Raw genomic sequence first — 26,939 nt, forward strand, 5'->3', positions numbered from 1 at the left:
GAATTTGCACAAATGCTGTATTACGGATGCTCATTACCAGGCTGCATCTGACCTTCATTTCCAGATGAGTGACAGAGTTTGTTTTTGGAGCAGGTTCATTCCAAAGTAACTACCAATTAGCCTACCTTGACCAATCTTGAATGAATGATGCATCTTGGGACACCAGACTTGCTTCAGATGCAAGGCCTTTGTTTTTATACTTAATTTGACTACAGACTACTTTGTCAACTTATCAACATATAGGGCTCATAGCAGGTGTGGCTGGTCAACAGGGGATGCTTACTCCTCCTAAGCACCTGATCCCCCTATGAAATTTCTGGGGATCTGTGATTTATGCCCTGTTCACAGATTTGTATTGTTTTAGATTTTTTGAGATCGATCACTGTTTGTTATCTTCACTTTTTTCATGCAGTACCTTCTTGGGTGTTATTCTGACCTACATTTTTCAGGTGATTAAAAATTTTTGGAGCTGGTTCTTGCCTAAAAACAATAAATCCTACACTGTCCAAACTTGCATAGATATTCATCTTGATATGCATACTAGCAGAACATTATTTGACGTGACACTTTGCCTTCACTTCTAGATAACATTCAATGAGTAGAGCTTTGAAATCTTTGATGACCATGTTTTTTGAAATAGTCAAACATGAAGGCTTTCTATCAGGTCAACAGCATACTTACAGGTCAAATGAAAGTTAATGGCTACTGGTGGTGGGGGTGGTGGGGAAGGGGGGGCATAATCATGAATATATAAAATGTTGAACACAGAGTCACTTGTTACTGTAGCCAATTTAATTATTGCTACAATAAATCAGAGGACCTTGATTGTTTTAAGTATGTCACTATTTAGTGCTGTTTAAGGTTCAAAATGCATGTCTAATGATCTAAAATTAATTCTAATGATCTAAAATGAATTTTACCTGTTAACAAAATGAAATAGGGAAACTGCTCAACCAGACATGCAGTGTGTAGACCTATCCACTTTGACAGTTACTTATTATTTTGTAATTGTTAAAACCCCTTCATGTCTTTCATAAGAAATGACCACTCTCAGGAAATTGAGTTTATCAAACACATCTTGTCAAAAATGTTTTTATTGTACAAAAATAGAAGACATAATTCAAGCACCTTTATATCACTGCTGCAATTCTCATAAATATACTGTAATCCATCAGACCATTGCTGTCATTTTCACTTCATAAATAATGATAAGTAATGGATACAACATATGCCTCATACAGTTCTATGTGAAAAAAATATCAAACTGATACCTGTTAAAGCCAGTCTGATAATATCTCATTTAGAAAAGCATGTGGCATGTACACTGTACATTTATCTCACCTAGAACATTACCATTTTAAATGTCAAAAGTTAACAAGAAGAGTCCAATAAGTAAACAATAGAAAAACTTGCTGCAGTCTGATAATCAATTGTCAGACTACTTTGTTTTACTATTACTGGACTCCTACGGGTGAATTTTTAAAATCTGGAACTAGAGAATTTATGACAAATATTGAATTGATGATACATGTGAATTAAGTGTGTCTCTATGCTAACTGAGGGGCTTTTTAGCTAATTCTTTGAATTTTTCAAACACTGTGTACAAGCTTTTATTCTCTGGCGTCTGACCGAATTCTGCCTTCAGTGACTGATATCTTACGCTCTGGTCCTCCATGGATGTCTGACTTCGCTTCTCTTCAGCCACAGCCGTCACCTCCTGGAAATCAGGAACAAAATGCTACACTAGGAACTGTATACCAAAGTCTCTTCCTAGATACATATACCCGTTTCTTTTAGTTTCTTTTAGCAACATAATTATTTATACTTTCTGGAAACAAATGGATGCTCATTTCAAAATAATGATCTGTTTCTGATAAATTGCTTTGGGAATAATGGAATAATTCTGATAGATTTGCCTTTTAATAGTCTTGTTTACTTTTACTTTGGCCCATTTTTGGGAGGTTTTTTTGTACATACTTACCTGTTTCTGTGAAATTTACCTACATTTAGCCTGTTTTTGAGAGATTTACTTGTATTATGATCTGTTTCTGAGAGTTTACCTGTATTATGACATGACTTATATTATGACCTGTTTTTGAGAAGCTTACCTGTATTATGACCTGTTTTTGAAAAGCTTACCTGTATTATGGCCTGTTTTTGAGAAGCCTACCAGTATTATGGCCTGTTTTTGAAAGGTTTACTTGTATTATGATCTGTTTCTGAGAGTTTACTTGTATTATGACATGACTTATATTATGACCTGTTTCTGAGAGTTCACCTGTATCATGGCCTATTTCTGAGAGGGCCTGTTTTTTAAAGGTTTACCTGTATTTTGGCCTGTTTTTGAGAAGCTTACCCGTATTATGGCCTGTTTTTGAAAAGCTTATCTGTATTATGACCTGTGTTTGAGAAGCGTACCTGTATTATGGCTTGTTTATGAGAAGCTTACCTGTATTATTTCCTGTTTTTTAAAGGTTTACATGTATTATGACCAGGTCCTGTTTTTGAGAAGCTTACCTGTATTTTGGACTGTTTTTAAGAAGCTTACCTGTATTGTGATCTGTTTTTGAGAAACTTACCTTTATTATGACCTGTTTTTGAGAAGCTTACCTGTATTATGGCCTGTTTTTGAGAAGCTTACCTGAATTATGGCCTGTTTTTGAGAAGTTTACCTGTATTATGGCCTGTTTCTGGCTCTTTGTAGACTTTTCTGTTGCTGACAGCTCTTGATCTAAAGCATATCCATCTGTTGATATCAGTTCAAGTTTCAAAGAAGAGGCATGGGACCGGGAACTCTGTGGTGTTATTTTTACCTACATGTATTCAAAAATGAAATAAATTAAGGCTACAAAACTTCTCACTTATGTGAGGATGGACCTCAATGATAAATAGAAAGCATTATCAGTTGAGGAAATGCTTGTTTTAGTTCAACTGAGTTTAATAATGAATTCTTGATTTACCACCATGTATTTTTATATAAATATTGCATGTAGTTGAGGGCATTGAAAATTTTCACCCTAAGAGAATCATTGTCAACCTAGGTGCAGCCGAGGTTGACAATGATTTTCTTGGGGTGAAAATTTTCAATGTGATCCAGTAAAGAGAATGACTGAGAACCCAGCTCACTGTTAACACTGACACTCCAGTCAGACTTACTGTTATGTGATCCAGTAGAGAGAATGACTGAGAACCCAGTTCACTGTTAACACTGACACTCCTGTCAGACTTACCGTTATGTGATCAAGTCAGACTTACCGTTATGTGATCCAGTAAAGAGAATGATTGAGAACCCAGCTCACTGTTAACATTGACACTCCAGTCAGACTTGCTGTTATGTGATCCAGTCAGACTTATCGTTATGTGATCAAGTCAGACTTACCGTTATGTGATCCAGTAAAGAGAATGATTGAGAACCCAGCTCACTGTTAACATTGACACTCCAGTCAGACTTACTGTTATGTGATCCAGTCAGACTTATCGTTATGTGATCAAGTCAGACTTACCGTTATGTGATCCAGTAAAGAGAATGATTGAGAACCCAGCTCCCTGTTAACATTGACACTCCAGTCAGACTTACTGTTATGTGATCCAGTCAGACTTATCATTATGTGATCAAGTCAGACTTACCGTTATGTGATCCAGTAAAGAGAATGATTGAGAACCCAGCTCACTGTTAACACTGACACTCCTGTCAGACTTGGTAATACTGCCACCCGTCCACTCTGACTGACCAGAGTCTGTTACAAATATAACTTGTCCTTCTTTGTTACGCAAGTAGACAGGTCCTTTTATACCATATCTACAATATAATAGTTTTAGATAGGTAAATCATAGACTGCTTAATTATATCACAGCTGTGGATAAAGCTTACTGTAAAATATAAATCTACATTGGGTAAGATTACCTTGGAACAAAAACCATGAGACCATTGGCTCTGAGCTGAAATATAATAGCATCGGCCAAACAGCACTCATCTTCTGAATGTTTCTGTTTAAAATACAAATACTGAAACAGTTCCTGAGAATCTCTCTGGGCATTCTGTGCTGCCTGGAAGTAAAAGAGAATCCAGGTAATCTTCTCAACTAAATATACTGGTAAATTACAGGTACATTTAACCTTCATCTCTTGGAGATAAAGACTTCATAGTTGCTTGGGAGACAGAGTAAAACACATGTAGCATATATATACAGTAAAAGGTTTTGTGGTCTCAAAAATTGAATATGGGTTCATTCACTAACATAAATATGACTGTGTCCCAGTTCAGCTGTTAGTTACATGTAGAGATGAATAGTCTGGCAGACATTCTAAACACCTAATTCGTGAGGTTTCAATCTACTCTGATTACCCTGTGCTGATGATTAATGTGCTCAGAAAGCTCATCCAACTCCCGGTTGCCAGGCAACATATCTGTGTCCTCCCCTGATACGGCCGCCATTAATTGTCTGTGAACCTGTTGTTCCAATCACAAAATGATATGGACAAAATCAGACACATTTTAATATTGATATTCTAAAGCATGGTGAAATATGAGACTTATATTTAAAGCATAGTCTAAATCATTAAAGGGGTGTTCAGAATGTTTATTCCACAATGAAAATTTCCTAAAAAAATTCAAAGTAGGTTTTAACTTTAGAGTTCACTTTCCAAGTCTGGCAAAATCACTAGAATGTGCTTTCAATTTATAGAATAAATTAATAGCAGAAAATTATAGAAATGTTGTTTTTATATGAAAATATGTACATTTTAAAAAACACAAAGGGCAAATTTTCTTGACTTTTTTGAGAAAATGCATTGGTTACACACATGGCGTACACAGCATAAATCAATCCCATGTGCAAAAAAAGTACATCTATAGAATCTTTTTATTTAATTTTTTTGAGAATAAAAGGACGATGTGAAATGAACTTTTCTTTACACCCTTTATGATACATACCAGTACATCAGCATATCTTCTGATAGGTGAAGTAAAATGTGTGTAGTAATCCAAGGCCAAGCCATAGTGGAAAAACTGGTCCCGGGGCAGAGAACCAGTGGAAAAGTAGGAAGCTACAGACATGGCCTGTGTAGCCAACATTCTAAGAATCTGCAAAAAGATAGTCCAATGTAATAAAACAATAAGATCAAATTGAATATATCTTAAAAATCTCTTTAAAAAGACTTTAAAATTCATTAACAGAAAAAAATTAATGATTTTCATAAACAAAGAAATTATAGAAGGATTTATTTTGAAATAATAAACTGTATTACAGGGAAATTTTCTCCCTGATTTTATTTTCGCCCATTTTGCCCTCATTGCAAGTGGACAAATTAAGAACAGGACAAAACCAATGAAGACAGCATTATCTCTCAAGCATAACTGTGTCTGAGTTAATCTAAAATGGGTAAAACTGTTTTCATTTGTGATAGGGAGAAAATAACCCTTTATACAGAAATACAGATGATTCTCTAATGCAAAAAATTCTTAATCTTCATATACATGTACATTACATTTGTATCAAGTTTTATTCAAAAAGGGGTAAAAATTGTACAGGAAAAATATTTTTGATGAAATAATTACAAGACTGACAAACAAAAGCCTCTTCAGTCTTCACCATTGCATAAATTCTTTTGGCTCAGGACTTGAAGAGCTATAAATGAGAAGACTTTCTATGCTTTACAGGAAATTAATACCAACCCTATTGACAACCAGGTCTTTTGGATCCACACAGTTATCTAGTGTTTCAGCCAGTTCTTTGTTAGATGACGTTATCACCTCTAAACCCTTGGATTTTGCACAGTTTTTCAGATTTTCAAATTGCTCACTCTTAGGTAATGGATGGTGTCTTAACTGAAGAAAAAATATAGCACTAACATTAACATGCATTAATTATTTCAAAACATTTTGCTCCATTTATTGTGTCACCTGCAGAGCAGAGCAGCACTTAGGGATCACTTTACCCGGCATCTGTCTGTCTGTCCGTCTGTCACACCTTGTATCTCAAGAATTGTAAGATATATGGACTTGATATTTTGCACTTATATTGCTTGGCACTATGGCATTTGTGAATTGCCATGGTTACTGATCTCGTGACCCTTGATCTTGACCTTTGACCTACTTTACAAAAAGTTAAAAGTGCTAATATACAGCACATTTTTGACATAAGGGTAAATCTATGTTATTTAACATGTGCACTGATTATCATAAAACATTATGAAAAATACCAGCATTACAATTCACTTGACCTTGACCTTTGATCTACTTTACAAAAAGTTAAAAGTGCCAATATACAGCACATTTTTGACATAAGGGTAAATCTATGTTATTTAACATTTGCACTGATTATCATAAAACATTATGAAAAATACCAGCGTTACAATTCACTTGACCTTTGACCTACTTTACAAAAAGTTAAAAGTGCCAATATACAGCACATTTTTGACATAAGGGTAAATCTATGTTATTTAACATGTGCACTGATTATCATAAAACATTATGAAAAATGCCAGCGTTACAATTCACTTGACCTTTGACCTACTTTACAAAAAGTTAAAAGTGCCAATATACAGCACATTTTTGACATAAGGGTAAATCTATGTTATTTAACATGTGCACTGATTATCATAAAACATTATGAAAAATGCCAGCGTTACAATTCACTTGACCTTGACCTTTGATCTATTTTACAAAAAGTTAAAAGTGCCAATATACAGCACATTTTTGAGGGTAAATCTATGTTATTTAACATGTGCACTGATTATCATAAAACATTATGAAAAATGCCAGCGTTACAATTCACTTGACCTTTGACCTACTTTACAAAAAGTTAAAAGTGCCAATATACAGCACATTTTTGACATAAGGGTAAATCTATGTTATTTAACATGTGCACTGATTATCATAAAACATTATGAAAAATGCCAGCGTTACAATTCACTTGACCTTGACCTTTGATCTATTTTACAAAAAGTTAAAAGTGCCAATATACAGCACATTTTTGAGGGTAAATCTATGTTATTTAACATGTGCACTGATTATCATAAAACATTATGAAAAATGCCAGCGTTACAATTCACTTGACCTTTGACCTACTTTACAAAAAGTTAAAAGTGCCAATATACAGCACATTTTTGACATAAGGGTAAATCTATGTTATTTAACATGTGCACTGATTATCATAAAACATTATGAAAAATGCCAGCGTTACAATTCACTTGACCTTGACCTTTGATCTATTTTACAAAAAGTTAAAAGTGCCAATATACAGCACATTTTTGAGGGTAAATCTATGTTATTTAACATGTGCACTGATTATCATAAAACATTATGAAAAATGCCAGCGTTACAATTCACTTGACCTTTGACCTACTTTACAAAAAGTTAAAAGTGCCAATATACAGCACATTTTTGACATAAGGGTAAATCTATGTTATTTAACATGTGCACTGATTATCATAAAACATTATGAAAAATGCCAGCGTTACAATTCACTTGACCTTGACCTTTGATCTATTTTACAAAAAGTTAAAAGTGCCAATATACAGCACATTTTTGAGGGTAAATCTATGTTATTTAACATGTGCACTGATTATCATAAAACATTATGAAAAATGCCAGCGTTACAATTCACTTGACCTTTGACCTACTTTACAAAAAGTTAAAAGTGCCAATATACAGCACATTTTTGACATAAGGGTAAATCTATGTTATTTAACATGTGCACTGATTATCATAAAACATTATGAAAAATGCCAGCGTTACAATTCACTTGACCTTGACCTTTGATCTATTTTACAAAAAGTTAAAAGTGCCAATATACAGCACATTTTTGAGGGTAAATCTATGTTATTTAACATGTGCACTGATTATCACAAAACATTATGAAAAATACCAGCATTACAATTCACTTGACCTTGACCTTTGACCCACTTTGCAAAAAATACTCTGGACAGTTTAATTTAACTTGACTTTAAAATTTTGGGAGGCGGAGTGTTGATGATTAGCATTTATACATGTTTATAATACTGTACTTTGAAACTCTATGATAATCAGTTACTTCACAAACTGATATTTAAAAATTATGGAAATACATCAGGATCGGTATCCCACGAAGGATCGTGTAGAGTGACAATTGGTGTAAAGACTTTGAAACACGTATTAACACATGTAAAATGATAATTTTTTTTTTTAAAATAAAATTTCAATTTACTTATTCATTTGAGGGTTGGGAATCATATTTTCTTTGATTTGTCAGATTCTTTCACAGTCTTATACTATGTGTGGATGCTTTTTTTGTGTATGAACTATCTTGCTAGTAGTAAATAAATAGCTAACTACACTTAGATTTATTTACATTTTTAATGAAGGTACAAAGTAGGCGACACATGCATTCCTTGGAACATTCTAGTTTTTGCTCAATGTATGCACATTAAGATTAATGGTCAATTAATATAGTACATGTGTCACATCATATTTCTTCAATATCACTTAAATCAAATTATTTTGCTCAAGAACATCAAAAAACAATATAAAGATATTTTGAATTACCCCAGAATTGTATTGCTATATTTCAGAGTTTTGATAATACACTGATATTAATGACAAAATACATTCACCTGGAGGAAACTCCTTCCATTTTACAGTCATCATAAGATGATTCATAATATATTGACTTTATATGATTGATAAACTTATGATAAAAGCATACCAAGGCTTGATTTGGGAATGCTTCTACAATCTTCTTGGCCACCCAGTGGTTAGCAAAAATCATGCACTCTGCTATAGTGTCATGGACTTCCAGATGCTAAAATTACACATTTCATATTACCTGTCTGATGTGCATTTATTCTTACCAGGTAATTCTTATCTAGTATATTTAGCTGTAATCTGTGAGATTCTTTTTAATACAACCAATTGCAAATTAAAAGCAAGACATACTTCAATAGGTGTGATTACACTCATTAACTTGTATATTACAGCATAGTCATTCCATATAGAAGTGACTTAATCCATATCAGGAGATGAAACTAAAGAAGTAAAGTTCCCCAAGGATCATCTTAATACAAGGGATTTCTTTACTCTGAGGTCTGAATGGTGAGTTATTGTGAACCACATGTACACATTAACAAATGATGTCCTTTTTATCCTGTGACTGACATCTTTAGAGGTAAGGTTCTTCTCCACTGATATGTAGCTCGGTCCTCTGTATGATGTGATAAAACGTACTGAATTAAATCTTTAAGAAAGAGGTCCTACTGAACTGCATCGTTAGGACTGAGGTCCACTGTACAATCAGATGTAACTTTCTTACCTTTTTAGGAGTGATGGCATCTGCATTATGTATAGCTTACTAGTGGGACATTTTCAGAGTAATATTCTCTTTGTCATGAAGTGTAACTTACGTAACTTATATATTTACATCTTCTCTACAATGAGGTGTAACTTGCGTATTTACATCTTCTCTATGATGAGGCATAACTTACATATTTACATCTTTTCTACAATGAGGTGTAATTTAGAGACTTAGGGTACATCTTAAGGACACAGTCCTCTGTCCTGTGGTGTGTAACTGAATCTTTAGGACAGAGGTTCCTCTCTTCAACAACAAGTAACTTACTTGCATCTATAAGAGTATGTTCTTTTCTATGATGAGGTGTAACTTAATGACTTACATCTTTAGGAGTGATATCATTTTCTATGGTGAGGTGTAAGTTGGTGATTTATATTTTAGGAGACAGTGAGTTTTTTTTTTTATGATGAGGTGTGACTTACATCTTTAGGAGTGAGGTTTTTCTTTCTATGATGAGGTGTGACTTACATCTTTAGGAGTGAGGTTCTCCTCTATGATGAGGTGTAACTTAGTGACTTACATCTTTAGGAGTGAGGTTCTTTTCTATCATTAGTGTAACTTAGTGACTTAATCTATAGGAGTGAGGTTCTACTCTATGATGAGGTGTAACTTAGTGATTTACATCTTTAGGAGTGAGGTTTTTCTTTCTATGATGAGGTGTGACTTACATCTTTAGGAGTGAGGTTCTCAATGCTCTTTGTCTCAGTCAGTTCTACTTGGACCTCCACACTTGCCAGCTCTAAAGCACCTCCACAAACTCTCCTTGCTTTTAGCTGCCTTGCCACTTTCATCAATAATGTCACAGCAGACCTCAGCTCCTCAACCCTACAGATTGTAATATTGTAATATGTACATGTAATACTGTAACTCTACAAATCAGAATGCAGTAAAATGTTATATTGTAACTTTGCAGATTGATTCTGTAAGATGTAATACTGTAACCCTATAAATTGCAATGTTATATGTAATATTGTAACTCTAAATGTTGCAGAGTAATACTGTGACTCTGCAGATTAAAATTTTGTAAGATGTAGTAGTGTGACTCCACAGATTGTAATGTTTAAGATGTAATAGTGCGACTACTGATTGTAATGTTTAAGATGTAATACTGTAGCTTTATAGATTGTAAAAAAATGTTGAAAGACCCAAAACATTGGAATATTGTAACCCTATGAATCTTAATGTTACAAAATGTAACATTATAACCCTTTAGATTGTAATGTTGTAATATGTAATACTGTATATATTGGAATGGTGTAACATGTTATATTGTAAGCCAACAATTTTATTTCATAATTATTTCAGCTATAAAGTCTAATAAAACTTTGGATTTTTGTGTATATTGAAACAAAAGGGGATCAAGATTGACTGTGTGAGATTTTATAGGATTTAAATGGACTGTTTCATCAATGAGTTGTGTGTAATTGCTTGACGATAAGTATCAGTACTGCCAGAATAAGTTACCTGCTGTTGATCTCTATTTCAGACAAATTTTGGAGTTCTGGAACATTTTTAACTATCTCAGACATAGCTATTCCATCACTGATTGCTTGTGCCATCTGTAAAAGAACAAGATGCCCATGGTAACAAGGTTCACTTGAGTCACTTGGTCCTGCTATTCTTTAGAAGAAAATATTTACATTAAGTTTTTTCCCTCTTTATTTCTAAGATTTTTTTTACTCGTCTCTAGTCCCAAGGGGTCATGACTAAACCAAATGTAAATTTTTTACAGTATACATGCAAAATGCATGTTAAATATGATCCCCCGATTCTAGCCCCACACTAACCCAACCCATACCGAAATAAATTATAACTTAGTTATAACTTTTGTAACTAAAAAAAGGTACAAAAAAGTTATAACTAAGTTATCGGAGTTTGGAACCACCTGTTTTAAGTGAGGTATAATTTAGTTATAACTTAGTTACAAAAAAGTTATAACTTTTGTATAAGTTTTCATTTTTTATTTCAACATAAATACAGCAAGTGCAAAAAGTTACAAAAAAGTTATAACTACAAAAAGTTATACTTATTAAAAGTTACACAAAAAGTTATAAAAAAGTTACAAAGTTATACTTTAGTTATACCCAAATAAACGGTGGAAAAAGTTACAAAAAAGTTATACCCGGAAAAAGTTATTTAAAAAGTTATAAAAAAGTTATACTTAATAAAAAGTTATGAAAAAGTTATAACTAAAAAAAGTTATACCCATGAAAAGTTATAACTTTAAAGATTATGAAAAAGTTACAGAAAAGTTATAACTATGAAAAAGTTACAGAAAAGTTATACCTAATAAAAGTTACAATAAAATTATACACTTCATGTTAACCTGTGGTGGAATTACTCAATTATAGGCTTTAAAAAAGCTACTCATTAAAATTTTTACAAAACGATTATTAAAATTTTTACAAAAAAGATTATTTAAAAAAAATTAAAAGCACTTACAATTTTATTTTATAAACATGATTAAGAGAGCTTGGTTCATTGTCAAATACAATTGAATGAATGCACATTCATGTTTTCAAGTCTACCTTATTTTTCATCAAGCCATCATAACAGATTGAAATTTCTCAGAATGGTTGTTTTCTTAAAATACATTTTTTAGCATATAGTCATAAGAGTTTTTGTAAAATTACCTAGTAAACTGCATTCTATTCTTGTGAACTTTTATAAATAGGCATCACTGCCTAGATTTTAACTCTCTAGTTTTTCATGTTAGCGCCATGATCTAGCTGTACTTCAAAAAAAAAAAAGAAGGTTCTAAGCAGTGATTTCGGTCACAGTTCTCAGCTGCATACCACCCAAGTCCTTGCACAGGTATCCTTGTGGATGTACCGTTGTGATTTTTATCTGGATTATTTAAAGACGGGCTGCACCAGTAGTTGGCCAAGCTGGTCGAGGGACTTGGCTGTCCGGCCAGCGGTCTGCGCCCCTTGACAGGTTGTACTGGTAGTAGGCTGAAGTGGTCATGGGACTTGGCCGGCCAGCAGTATGTCCCCCTCGACAGGCTGCACTGGTATTTGGCAGAGCTGGTCGAGGGACTTGGCCGGCCGGCAGACGGTCTGCGCCCCTCAATGACCTGCACTGGTAGTCGTCCGAGTCTTCATTTGAAATATGCTTGCAATTTCAACCTTCTCTTCATTTTTCTTCAATTCTGCAAAAATTAAAAAGGTTCAAACTTTAAATATTTTAATTTTTTCTTTTAAAAAAAAGTTGAAGTGTTCCTGCACTCAAAGCATATCAGATTGGAACCACTCTTTAATATCAATTCATTCAAATTCAAGGCATATGCATCTATAACTTGGAAAACAAGAATTAGAGTTCTGTTGTGTAATTGAGAAAATTCAACCTCAAGGCTCATCACATAAACATGCATTAAAAAAATTTTAAACATAAAGAACAATATAGAACCTGACAGCTTTATAGGAATTAGCTTTAGATTTATCGAATTTGAAATAAAAATAAGATTTGATTATTTACTTACCTAAAACAGGTGATATTTTTGAAGGATTTCACTCCAGCTTGGCACAGACATGAGATGCTCATGGAAAGAAATAATGTACCAGTATACTGCTGAAATTAAATAAAAATTAGAAATTTTATTTTACTCATTTCAGTACACTATATCATGTTATGATCATGTGGTGTTTAAAGGCTACAATATGTACAATATTAAAACAGTTCAGAGAATCTGTTAAACAATTACACAATATAGGTCATTTAATAATTAAACTGATCTATAGGAATATTTAAAGAATTAAATATGACAAAGAATAACATTTTTTGTTCCTATACTAAATGCTGAAAAAATATTATGTTTCAATTTCTTCACTTCAGTCTTTGTCATTGACATACCAATCAAAACAAACAAGAAATCTGAGATTCACATGCCTAGAATTTTGTTCATTCTACATATTTCTTCTTTTTTGAATGCTCATCTAGAGGTAATAAACATTTCCTACCAAAAACATCAAAATATTAACATAAATATTGCCTTACCGAATGATTTTGTCATCGTTTTTCTATCAACACTTTCAACACACCAACATTCAAATCGTCCATGAAAAAATCCGCGCTCTGTTGTTGACCAATCAGAGACTTAGAATAAGTCACGTGATTGAAAATAAATAAATAAATAATTCATAATTAATTTATTTTAAATCCAAATAAACATAATTGTGTATTTTGAAACTTATCTTAAATATTAAAAAGCCAGTTGGTGTTAAAATTTTGAAACAGAGTTCCAACAAAACGGACAAAACGGACGTTGGGGCCGCCATATTTGTGTCGTTGCCGCCATTTTGAATTTAATATTTTATTTATTTATGAAAATAACTAGTAAAACTGGGTTATTTAATCAGGCAAATAATAAAATCCACATGTCCTAGTCTTCTGCTAAAATCTTAATATAACTGGCAGTCTTTATTCCCAACATTGTAATATCTGTTAATAAATGAACATACACACACTGTATGTTGTTGTTTATCTCATATATGGCAAGAATTTAGTGCTGACTTTCACCTATGTTCAATTGTAACCAGTAACACAGGTTACATAGCCTTTTCACTGAAGGAGCATTTATTCAGTTTTTCATTGGTTACACTGGTTACAAAGGTTACAGGGTTACACTGGTTACAGTGGTTACATTTACATGTACAAAGTGATTAGTTCTTAATATCTTCATTTGTAACCAGTAACACAGCTTCTGCTGAACAGGTCAGCATTTTTCATTTATTCAGTTATTAATTGGTTACACTGGTTACAATGGTTACAGTGGTTACATCTGTATCTACAAGTTCCCACTTGGATTTTATATGATTTGTCACCAAAAGAATATAGTTGTAACCAGTGTAACCTAAAAATAAAGACCCCTTTCAGTTTCAGACGATCTGTAACCATTGTAACCGATTGTCACCAAAGGAATATAGTTGTAACCAGTGTAACCTAAAAATTTTAAGACCCCTTTTGGATTTAAATGACCACCATCTTTAATTGAGAGATATATGTAACCTATGTTACTGGATTAAATAGTCTTGTAACAGGGTTACAATTGAACATAGGTGAAAGTCAGCACTAATTTCTTGCCATATCTAGTTTATCTTTCTAGCCACCCTTATTACGATTGATTTACTTTAGATTTCAAACAACCCTTGTAAAATTGTACCATTGCGTAATACACAAGCTGAAATTTACGAAGTGTAGGCCAAAAAGGTCACCTAGTACAAACACCTGTGTCACGAGAAAACAATGGGGAAATTAACACTGTTTTGCACACGAAGAAAAATCTGTGCAAAATATTAAATGATTTCATGAGATTATAACATTTGACCACTGTTTATATCTCTTGAACATTTATATTTCTCCAGAATTAGGGAAATTATTCCACCTTAAGATGTACATGCATATAATTTACAAAACATGAAATCTATATAATACGTATTTTCTGAGAGAGAGAGAAAGAGAGAGAGAGAGATTATTCCCAACTTTAGATGAAACTAGTACTTACAAGACAAATATTAATTAAACAACAATATTTATTAATGAGAGAGAGAGAGATTTAGAGAGAGATTTATTCCCAACTTCAGATGTAATTTACTACAAGTCTCAACTTCACATCTCTTCTGTTGAACTTAACAGTGGATGTGGCTGTGGACTGTAATGGATGAGAAAAACATTGGTAGTAAAGATGTCTAAGAAGCCCCCCTTTTTCTTTTAAAAAAAAAAATCTCAACTCACAACAAAACAGAAAAATAAATGTCTGCGTAAGTAATAGCAGTATATAATGCAATTCATTATATGAATAATTTTTAGATAAAGAAAATTCTGCATATAAACAGTGGTACCTTTATGTAGCCCTTAATCATTCCCACCTTTTTATTCATATCTTCTGTAGATATTACAGATATGTAAAACTGTATTACTATACTAATATAATTATGCTTATTTATTATTTTATATGATTAAATTTCAACAGTTATATAAAAAAAAATTTAATTTAGGTGTATGGTAAAAAAAAAACAAAAAAAAAAAAACACCAAAATATTCAGTTTAACTAAGTAGCCATTCTGCAAAATGACTAAGTCCAAATTAGGTACAAAAAAGTTACACAGAAAAATGACAAAGTCCTGAAAAGTTATGTTTTAGTTACATCTGAAAATGGCTAAGTCCAAAAAGGTACAAAAAAGTTATACAGTAAAATGACAAAGTCCAGAAAAGTTATCTTTTAGTTACACCAGAAAATGGCTAAGTTCAAAAAGGTACAAAAAAGTTATACAGTAAAATGACAAAGTCCAGAAAAGTTATATTTTAGTTGCATCTAAAAATGGCTAAGTCCATTTTAGGTACAGAAAAGTTATAACTAAAATGTAACTTTTTCTTGAGGTACAAAAAAGTTACAGAAAAGTTATAACTTATTTCGGTATGGGAAGGCTTCATTATTTGCAAAAAATGACTAAACTTGGCCCTGATGTTCTTGAAAAAAATATTTCAAGGAACTTTTACCCCTATATATTCCTATTTAAAACTTCCATCCCCTATTGCAACCCCATCCTATCCCCAAGGGCCATGATTTGAATGAATTTGATCTACGCTATGTCTTCAAGCTTTTATATCATCTTTATCAACTTGTTTTATCAAGTATCATCTTTTCTGGCCAAGTGGTCCTTACTAGAATTTTTAAAATGACCGTATCCTTTTTTTTGCCTTTTTTGATTATCTCCCCTTGAAAAAGGGCAAAGCCCTTCATTGAAAAAAAAAATTTGGAATTCCCTTTATCCATGTTTGCTATGTGCCAACTTCATTTGCAATTGGCCCAGCTGTTCTAAGCAAAAGCCAAAAAGAGCAAAGTTAATAGACAGACAGTTGGACAGATGCCACTGCAGATGATCAGAAAGGATTGCTAATCAGAAAAGCTCAGATGAGCTAATAAAAAATACATTAGATAAATTCAGTTACCAATAAAAGTTAGAATATAGCATAATGTCATTCTAAAATTGCATTAGTAAATCCATCTTACCTCATAAAACAGTTTATAACTGGAACGGATAATAGTTTTTCCATACCAAACATTGACCACTTCAAAGTTCTTATCCAACTCCCACATTACACTCATAGCATACCTGTTATGATAAAATTAAGTCATTGAAGCAAACAAATTAACATCTATTGATGTACACTCTACCATCAACTCCAATCCTTACCTATCAACATCACTGATTAGTGAACACAAGTTGGCACTCAGTATTCCAGGTAACATGTCATAGCGACGGTCAGCCAGGTAAACAGTGGTGGACCGACTCATGGCCTCTGTGTCTGTGAGTGAACCAGGTCTCACAAAATGTGTTACATCAGCAATATGAACTCCCAGCTCTAGGTTACCATTGTCCAGATTTCTAATTCAGAAGTATGTATATGGTAAAATTTTAAAATTTTATTCTTTCTCTTTTGGTAACTGTCAAGTTTAAGTGAACCAGCTTAAAATACACATGTAATAAATAAATACTCATTCTAAATCATACCTTACAGAGAGTGTGTCATCCACATCTTCACAGCCTTTTGGGTCAATTGAGAAAATTAAATGAGATGAACGTAAATCCCGACGTTTACTTAATTCTGCCTCCTCTATAGTCCAGGGGTTCTCAGGGGTGTCCACAGGGAGCTCTTTTTTCTGTCAATCAAATAAAGGCAGAAAATCGTACATAGGCACAACGTACATGTACATTATGAGGTCCTCTGTACTATGAGGTGTAATAATAAAAATCCTTTGAACTAAAATTTACATAGAATTACCTGAGCTTCTGAAAATTCTGAAGCATGTATTGTATTCTCCAGGAGAATGGCTGATATCTCTGCCTCCAAATCTCCAATGGGTCCAAGAGTTTTCACAAAATGTCCATTAGGATATTGAGAGTCAATATCCCAGGAGTCAATTCGGACAACAATTCTCTGGTCCTTTAGTTTCTCCACTTGCTTTGTGCTAATGCGGATCTTTGGAATGCGGTAGTCCCATGGAATGACTAACACTTTCCCTCCTTTTTCACTTACTTTCTAAACAACAGATATTGATTAAAAAGTCAAAATTACAATTTATAAAGCATCATTTAATTAAGCATCATAATTTAAAAATTCAGAAATGAAAGTTACATATTGAAACTTTCGAATGGCACTCTCTGAATCTTTTTATTACAAACCCATTCAAATAAATTCATAAATGTTTGCTATGGCTTTTCCCCTTATATAATTGGTACTCATACAAGGTATCATTCCCTATGCAAAATTTTCAATTTAAAATCTGAAAATTTCCAAGTAACCTGTCAGAAAACTGGTAAAGTGAATTATATGTACATGTATATCATAAAAATTTCAATCTTGAAATACATGTACGTGAGTTTTGCATATAGATTTAGCTACATATTGATGAATGAACAAACCCACTCAGTAAACAAAAAGAGCCATTTAGCTGCATTGAAAATTTCCAGTTTCTTTTATTTTGTCATTTTTTTTCCCAATTCAAGAGGTATTAGTACTCTGATTTACAATCCCTATTCACTCTCATATAATCAGAGTGCTGTATCTAATTTTATTGAAGTATTCTATATACCTCATCAGGAGAAAATGAAGCCACATACTCCCTCCAGTTTCTCTGCTGGATTCCCACCACCCGACCTGTCGGCATGACATTACCGTCAGAGACACCGTCATCTTCACCCTCTTCCACTGTAATCAAAGAAGCTTAATAATTATAAATTTAAAGCATTTTCAAAATTGAAGCAAACATGGTTTAGTCCAATGGCTTTTAAAATAATTACAGGTGCATTCAGATTATACACTTGATTGGTAGTTAATGGCCTAAAAGTATGTCATGATCTTGACTGAAGGTCATATCCCAATAGACAAGGTCAATAAAAATGGGATGTTGAATTCAGCTTACAAATCCAGCTAGTAGCTCTGTAACTGAAAATCACTTAGGTGTATGTTTACAATGATTCAATGTTGTATCACTAAAGTCTTACAGAGATGGCCAAGGGGAATATTTTTGAGAAAGAGGGAGATATCAGTTTTTGTTAAAAGGTAATACATGTATCAAATTTTCAAGACAAATCACACAATGAATGAAATCATGTTATATAGTACTCCTATGTGATAAAATCTCAGAAAATTAAGTCCTTTTAAAAGATATGCAATAACATTTTACAATGGCTTAATATTCTGAGATCAACTAAATATTTAAGTAACGACCTTCTTGACTTTCCTTGATGACATTTGACCTTCCTCTCCACTCTGACCTTGGTAACAACTCCACGACAACAAGGTCACCATGGATAGCTCTGTTTCTGCAGGACATTCCATGTATCAAAATATCCCTATCATCAGATACATCATCCATGTCAGTCTCTAAGGACCTGAGAATAGAAATTATAGTGGTATGATACAGACATCCTGTGCCAAGATAATATCGACACATAGTTACATGTATGACAATATCTTTTATAGTGAAAACTTATCAGAATATCATTCTAGCCCTAACATAAAGCAGATACAAGTACATCTACTGCAACAACACCACAGCACAAGTTCTATTTTTAGTACCCATACCTCTTCTGTTTAACAAAGGCCTCCTGTCCTGCATTGTTTTTGTTTACATTGATGTGACCCAGCACAAATCTTCCTGACTTTACACCAGCTTCTAAAATGTCCACTGGTAAATAACCCTTGTAGTCCTTCTCTAAAATATACAGCATTTAATGTGACAATGATGACACAGCACGTTATTAATATGTAACATCCAAACTTTTCATATCCACAAATATTGGTATATTAACAAAAATCTGCTCACATTTACTACAAACTACGAACACTTTATGAAATTAATCATTTTTCTCCTGGTGACTAACCTTTGACCTTTGTTTCTAATGATGCTGTTAATGACTCATACAGCTCCATAACTTCTGGTATGTGAGCCTGCCAGAATTTCCTCAGATAATCCTCTAGAGACAAGACAAACACATTAAGTGTCTTGCTTCCGTATGTCTCAATGGCCTATATAAAATTATATGAAAATATTAATTATCAAAGTAACTGAAAGGTTTACTTTTATTCTTTAAGATACGTATCTTTTAAAGATACCTTGAACTTCAAGTTTCAGAATTAATGCCAATGACAAGCAAGCACTTCTCCTTCTAACTGAGAAAGTTATGCCCTCTAAATAGTAATATTGCTTGACAAATCTGACATCTTTATACTCCGTGCATACCGTTCCACTCAAGAATAATTGTTCTCATGATTTGACGTTAAAGAGCCATTTCACAATAATAAGTACTTGCGAAAAATAAGGAATCTACAGTATGGATAAGCAAGACAAATCTCACAAAATGTGTTTTTTAAGTTAGTGTGCATCCCAAGATCAATATCCAATGCAAGTTTTGTTTAAGTAGAACTTATAGTAACTTGGAAATGGACCTGTTCTAAAAACTTTGACCTGTTCACTAATCAATGTTGGTCAGTTCTAACATCCAAAGCAAGTCTTATAAAGTGTCCATCCTTAGATGCATCATCCACACAAGTTTATTAATAACAAGCAATATAATTATAAAACAACTCCAAAAACATTACCCTGGTCACTCATCTGGTCAGATTCAGCATCCAAAGCTAATCTATAAATTCACCCATTTGGAAAATATGGGTCAGATCCAGCATCCGAAGCAGGTTGTGTAGTGTTCATTCTTAGATGCATCATCCATACAAGTTTGGTCCAGGTAGAGCTTATAGTTACTTGGGAATGGAACTGCTCCAAAAACAATAACCCGGTTACTCATCTGGAAAATGTAGGTCAGATCCAGCAACCGAAGCAAGTCTTGAAGTGTCCATTCCTAGATGCATCTTCCATGCAAGTTTGGTCCAGGTAGAGCTTATAGTTACTCGGGAATGGACCTGCTCCAAAAACTTTAATCTAGTCACTCATCTGGAAAATGTACGTCAGATCCAGCATCCGAAACAATTCTGGTAGTATTCATCTCGAGATGAATCATCATGCAAGTTTGGTCCAATTAGGGCTTATAGTTACTTGGGAACGGACCTGCTCCAAAAACTTTAACCTGGTCACTCATCTGGAAAATATAGGTCAGATCCAGCATAGAAGCAAGTCTGGTAGTGTGCATCCCTAGATGCAACATTCATGCAAGTTTGGTCCAGGTAGGGCTTATAGATACTTAGGAATGGACTTGCTCCTAAAACTTAACCAATGCTACTGACACCAACAGTATAGCATATGCTTATCTCAACTTTGTCGAGGTATTTTCAGAAAAACAGCTACACAGCTAGGTTAAGGACGCCCATGAAATATACGCCTTAATATATTCAGCGAAAATGAATACAACTTTAATATTTTTTTTAACAGCGTTAGTTTTGATAAATGTGATATGTGGTGTTTGCACTTGTATATATCGGGTCTCTGCTGAGTTCGGCCAAAACGACATCGCTTGCATCAGCTGTTTGTCACGTGACAGTTTTAAAATTAGAACATATATGTACTACTTACAAAGATCGTAAAAGTTCAACGATATACGGGCATTTTTTAACTATAAAATTTATTCTGTTTTCTTTGAGACAAATTCCTTAACACGAAAAGTGCTGGGAGCAACTTTCTCATGCTCGGGAATTGTTTAAAATTTAGCCGTCTTTCTAAAAACTCCAGTCAAAAATGTAATTCGCATTGGAATAATGTTACATTACGGAATAAAACAACAATGCACAACCAGCTCCCAGCACTTTTCAGAATAGTAGGAATAATAGCTACACGTGTTTAAAAATTCAGAATTTATAGTGAAGCGGATATCGTTGAACTTCTGATATTTTCGAGGGGCTGGACCTGTCATTCTAGCATGTTACTGTACAAATGTGCTCCCTACGAGCTTAATATAAAGTCTACATATTATCAATTTAGTTTGACAATAAAATCTGGATTAATATACTTCAGAATATTTCTCTATTTTGGTCCGACTACGCGTGTTTCGTATTTATTTTTATTTTTATAAGCTACGATAAAAGCTTGATCCACGCCTCAAGTACAGAGAAACTGCGTGTCAAACTAAGAAATGACGTCATCTCAGTAAGTACAGCGAGATCAAGCTGGATTTCATTCTACATACGCTAAGTGCTATTATGGCAAGATAAGTTGCACATCCATTTATCTTTATAATATTTATGATAAACGAAAATATTTCGTGTGTTTTAAAAAGAACATAATTATAGTATTTATTCATCGAGATTCATTTGTATTGTTTTAACGTGACGTCATAATAGCTTTACCGAACCTCTGCATAGGCTGACATATATATGGGAGTCCTTAACCTAGCTGCGTAGACAGAAGGAAGATGGAAATCTTACTATCACATGAGCTCTTCTGGTCTCTGACCAGTTGAGCTAAAAAATTATCTTTGTTTTATGTTGTACAAAACAAATTTTCTATATGTGTGTAAAATTTTGTTTATTTCAGACAATTAATCAAAAAAAAACCCAACTGAATTTGATAATGAATGTTGGGAGAAAACATTATTCAAACAATTGAAAATTATGTGAAAATGAATTCATTTTGAGGGTACAGACTTATGCATAATTTTCTGTGTCATTTGCTATGTGAAAAAGTTGAGAGAACTCAGGTATATAACATAAAGCTACCTGTTTGTCATTAGTCACCATGATGATGGGCTTCTGTCCAGCAAGGTGATGAAAAAACCACTCAGCAGCCGTGTAAGTACTCCTGTTAAAAGAAATCCCAATCAACTGAGAGATACTGGAAAGTCCCTACTGTACACTTCTTCTTAATTCTGGTTGTCATATTAACAAGTGATTAGTTGACTTTTACAAAATTCTTGTTATGCTAACAATTAAACTGTTGATACAAAAAATCAAACTGATGATACAATTAAAACAAACAAATAAACTGATGATACAACTATCCAAACAAGTCAAACCTTGTCTGCCAATCAGTAAGTGATTCAGCCTGTTCCCTCTCACAATAAGCATACTTCTGAAATTCATTATGGAATATAATGGAAGCCTTACGCTTGTCTTTGACTATATTTTTAAGTCTGTTGTTTAAGCGCCTACTTCCTTCATGTTGAACCTGCCAATGAAATTTATCGGTGTTTCCATTAACTTTTGATCATTATGACCCTTTGAAATAATTTTGGGAGTCAAAAAGAATTATACTAGCTATGCTTCCTTACATCAAAATTTGAGAATCACAAAAAAAAATGAAAGTAAAAAATGTTATTGTGTTTGTTGTTCTTTTATTTACACATTTTACATTTTCCATCATTTGGGTTTGTCATCGGACATGTGTTACTCAAGAAGCGACCTTTGAAAGTTGTTTGAACAACTTCGTTCAAAAATTTTAATAGATTGTCAACTTTGATATGTTGATCTTTGTCCTTAATTCCAATATCTGCCACTTGGAAATAAATGAATGAAAGCAATGATTTATTCCTAGAAACTTTGAATGTAGGTTTATAATTTGGTTCCATCAGGGCAATATCACTGAACCCAATTTTAAAAATTTGTTTTCATAATTTTTTCTGCATCATGATCACATTTGGGTGGTGTTTTAGAAAGTAAAATGTACCTTTTATATGTAAATCATGCAGAAATTTGCATTAATGGAAACAGTGATTTATACTACAAATATAGAAGACAACATTACGGCTAGCCTCTCCACACTTCACTACTGTCACTACTGGAATGAAAAATTGCATTAACAATATCTGCAGTGATAAATAAACTTTTCTTGTCAGTTGTGGGATATATCACCAGTAACTTACTGAATGAACCACAGTTTGTATGAATATAATTCCTGTAACCACGGGATTCTCCAGGATTTCCAGGAATTCTCGAGCTACCTGACAGTCCGGGACAAGGTAATGGCTTGTATCTGCAGGGAGCAAACCTAGTCCACTATCACCTGTGAAAAAGAACAGGTTTTAATATTGTTTCATGCAGAATGAATGTAATGAATGAATGTAACAAAAATAAGAGAAATTCATAATTCTTGATTTTTATTACTACTATTCTAATGTTAAGCATGCTGTATCATATATGGTTTATAAGTGCATATGTAAACCTAGGAAAATAATGAGGAAATGTAAGAAATTGGAAGAATGTGAGTTATCTTATCTTATATGCATGCTGATTTTATTTCACAATTTAAATTTAGATGTTTGACAAAGTTTTCTGAAATATTTGACAAAAGCCAGTAATTAATGCCCTTTGTTATGATCTGAAATAAAGACATGGTTAATTCCTTGTCCTGTATATATTATAGACGATAATATCTTTCTGGTGAATGCACTTCATTTTGTTACCTGCGACAATCTGACAGTCACCGAGACATAGTTGGCTCAGGCATGGTACATCTTCTCTCCTGTAAACCTCCCTAACCACACTGATATTCCGACCATGAGCACTCTTGATTCTCAGTAACTTATTGCTCTTTTCCAATTTACTGTCATGAACCATGGTCTCGCCTCACTTGTCTAACCATTTAACTTGAAAATTTTCAGCTACACAGAGCATCAAAACATTACAATGTCAGTCTTGTGATGTTTCTCTACACTAATTCCATCAAAATACAACATCAGAATATTGGATTGAATAAAACTTTCTTTAATTTGAGCTGTCATCCATGTAAAAAGGTAAAATAGGTGATACAAACAGTCAAAAACCTCGCTCGCAAACAAGCAGGTATCTCAAAACTGGAAGTATATCCTCATAACTAAAATCAGATCTCAATCATAATTCCGGAATAAGTACAAAACCAATAACTAACATGAAAAAGGCAAAGAGGGCGCAGATTAGTGATATTTCTTATTAATATAACTATATTAAAGATTTTTTTGGCAAAAAAAGTTGGACTCTGAACCTCCCCCATAGGATTTTCGAGTTTTTCAGTTTGTGTATTTGACTCCCCCCCCCCCTTTTTTTTTCAAAAACGATGCTACATGGATCACACACACACACACACACACACACACCTGCTCAATAAAACTAACAAACCGATTCACACGCAAAAAACATCAAAACACACAAAAACTGGGAAAATTATTACAATAAAATAAGAGGAAGAAAGGAAGAAGACGATATGATAACAGTTGTCATATTTTTAAAATATGAAAAAAAGATTTGTTTAAAAATCATATTTTTCTTTTTATCAGTGCATTGCACACGTTTAATTGATTCCTGTAAATCGCATCAAATCCATCTTCTGGTTGCCCAAGTCGTTGGTAAATAGGTTTTCTATATAAATTGATAGTTACTTACAGGTAAAGAATAAAAAAGTAATGTATAATGTATCAAATTGTCTATTCTTTTAACAGAACTTGAAAAAGGCCATTCTTTTATTTTAGAAAAAAAAACACATCATGATTTAATTGATCAGTGACTTTAGGCTGCATTTGAGAGAGAGAGAGAGGGAGCACTAGCTACATTATATGTGTTTTATAATCGGATGTGAAAACTTTGCTGCTAAATGTGGCATGTTCGATAGTGTGTCGAACCCGTTATAGAGAAAATGTATGTAGGACTTTGATCCAATTTAAGTGCCCAAAAAACTTGAATGTGAAAGAGAATTTCAAGTGGCATATACTTCTGTTTGACATATTTTCTGTAAAAAAGGTTATGCTATGTATATAAAAGTAGTTCTATGCATCTATAGTACAGTACTGTTCATGACACAACGGATCGAATAACCCATGGCTGGTTTCCTGTCCTATTATGCGTTTTTGGCGCTTTATTTATCTCATTCATGTAAGTTTTTGGTTATTTAATGTTACATTTTTACAGATGTAACATCTTATTCATACATGAAAAAAAAATATCACTCATGAAATAATAATTTCGAGATAAACTTAATCAATTTTCACCACCTCAATTGTTAGATAAAGAGATGGGGAGTAATAGTTTTTCTATGGGCCACTGTCATCCCACAAAATTTTATTAAAACATGAAATTGGTCATAACACAAAATTTTATATTTTGACACTAAACATTTGTGGGAAGACACCTCTTACAAAGAAAAAAGAAAAAGAGCGCTATTATTCGATAAAATATATACATGTATTAAAACCCTTAACCTCTGTATTCTTTTTTCGGCAAAATACCCACGGGATAGAGCGTACAGTATAACAAGCTTAGACCGGCCCAAGACGTTAAAAAAATAACCTCACAGAACTTTGTTCGCTGATATAGACCAGTCACCCTCAATATTCTTGAGTCTGCCGACCTACCTTAGAGGATGCATATCTCTTTTCAAAAATCTTATTATTATTTATTAATTTTTTGTCTTTAATTGGTTGATATGGTCGATACTTAAAAGCGTTGTTAAGCTTTATAACCAGGCACTTAGCATCGTTTTTCAAGGGAGAGGAGGGGAGGGGGAAAAAGATCGACAAGCAAAGAAAACTTATGTCGTAAATCGTGGAGGTATCGGAAAGAGGGGGTTTCCATAATCCACTCTCATTTCCTCATGTTTTTTTTTTTTTTTTCCACAATAACGCGAGAGGGTTTGACCATATTGCAACTAACAATATGTTGAAGTTTGGAGAAGGGGGGGGGGTAACAGGCCGGGGAGGGCTAAGAATGAAAATTTCAATGAAAGTTAAAATCAGAAAAGGGGGGGTTGCATGCCCCTCATCTCGTACTACGGGGACCTAGGAACATCATAATTTTTTCAGTCTATTTCCCTTATTTTGTTTTTCATTCATTTCCATTTCTTTATTTAAATGTAAGAAAAATATTTATAATTATATCATTTTAATTTTATGCTTAAAGTTACAATTTTAAAAATATAACAAAGCATGGATGTTTAGTATTTTAACATTTTTGTCCAACTTGAAATCTATAAAGAATAGTGATGAGCATTTTAATCATAAATAAACTAATACTTGTAAGTGAGCAATGTGGAGAAGATATTCATATACTTCTCACAAAGACCGGCACTTTTTTTCTTAAACTGTTAAACCCATATAGTATAATAATATCATTATACATATACTATTCGAACAAAATATTACAGGAACAAGTGCCTGTGATTTCTCAGATGTAACATGTTCAAAACAATTTTATTTTAAAAACCTAAACTAGGCAGTTTTCTTAGTCCACAACCAAACATTTCCTCTTTTTCCGGAATCGTTTGTATGTAGACGGAAAACACTTTGTAACTAGCGTCTAAAGTTAGGATCCGGTGAGAAATTCAAAGCAGAAGATAACGAATTACGGTGTAAAAAGGGCTTTTCTACACTCATCCCAGAGTTATACAAGGTGATTTGCACATTTTCTTTAGATTTGTTTGATTTAGGGTCAAGTTTAGCTACGGTCTCATAAGAGTCTTTCTCAGGGTTCCCCAGGGCTCAAGATATCTTTAACAAACCAAGTGTACCAAGAGATTCTGGTCTTCTTAGTTAGAATAATCTAACTGCGTCTCGGGACAAGCCCTCACCACGGTTAGAATACGTCCCATATACTTGCAATGTAGCAAATCTGAGTGGATCCACTCCGAAATGATTTTGAAGAATACAAAATGAGTTGCACTGAAAATAACTACCAAACTAATCATAACAAACCTTT

The 26,939-nt window shown here is 33.3% G+C and overlaps 1 protein-coding gene across 1 annotated transcript; it reads right to left on the bottom strand.

Annotated features, from left to right (window-relative positions):
• Window positions 1–1,078: 1,078 nt before the first annotated feature.
• Window positions 1,079–24,023, bottom strand: LOC133199574 (DIS3-like exonuclease 1). Its single transcript, XM_061335391.1, has 22 exons — window positions 23,680–24,023; window positions 23,141–23,285; window positions 22,295–22,446; window positions 21,999–22,080; window positions 19,217–19,361; window positions 18,918–19,047; window positions 18,561–18,724; window positions 17,923–18,038; window positions 17,112–17,369; window positions 16,841–16,989; window positions 16,523–16,714; window positions 16,339–16,441; window positions 10,791–10,885; window positions 9,995–10,151; window positions 8,685–8,780; window positions 5,675–5,827; window positions 4,934–5,083; window positions 4,346–4,450; window positions 3,905–4,047; window positions 3,628–3,799; window positions 2,673–2,813; window positions 1,079–1,717 (listed from the first exon to the last, which is right to left on the bottom strand). The coding sequence occupies exons 1-22, from the start codon at window positions 23,832–23,834 to the stop codon at window positions 1,553–1,555; spliced, it is 3,168 nt and encodes a 1,055-aa protein (XP_061191375.1). The 5' UTR covers window positions 23,835–24,023; the 3' UTR covers window positions 1,079–1,552.
• Window positions 24,024–26,939: the final 2,916 nt, after the last annotated feature.

This window comes from Saccostrea echinata, unplaced genomic scaffold (assembly GCF_033153115.1).
Source record: "Saccostrea echinata isolate AGI-Se365-2 ecotype Australia unplaced genomic scaffold, CSIRO_AGI_Sech_v1 ptg000034l, whole genome shotgun sequence".
Lineage (NCBI taxonomy): Eukaryota > Metazoa > Mollusca > Bivalvia > Ostreida > Ostreidae > Saccostrea > Saccostrea echinata.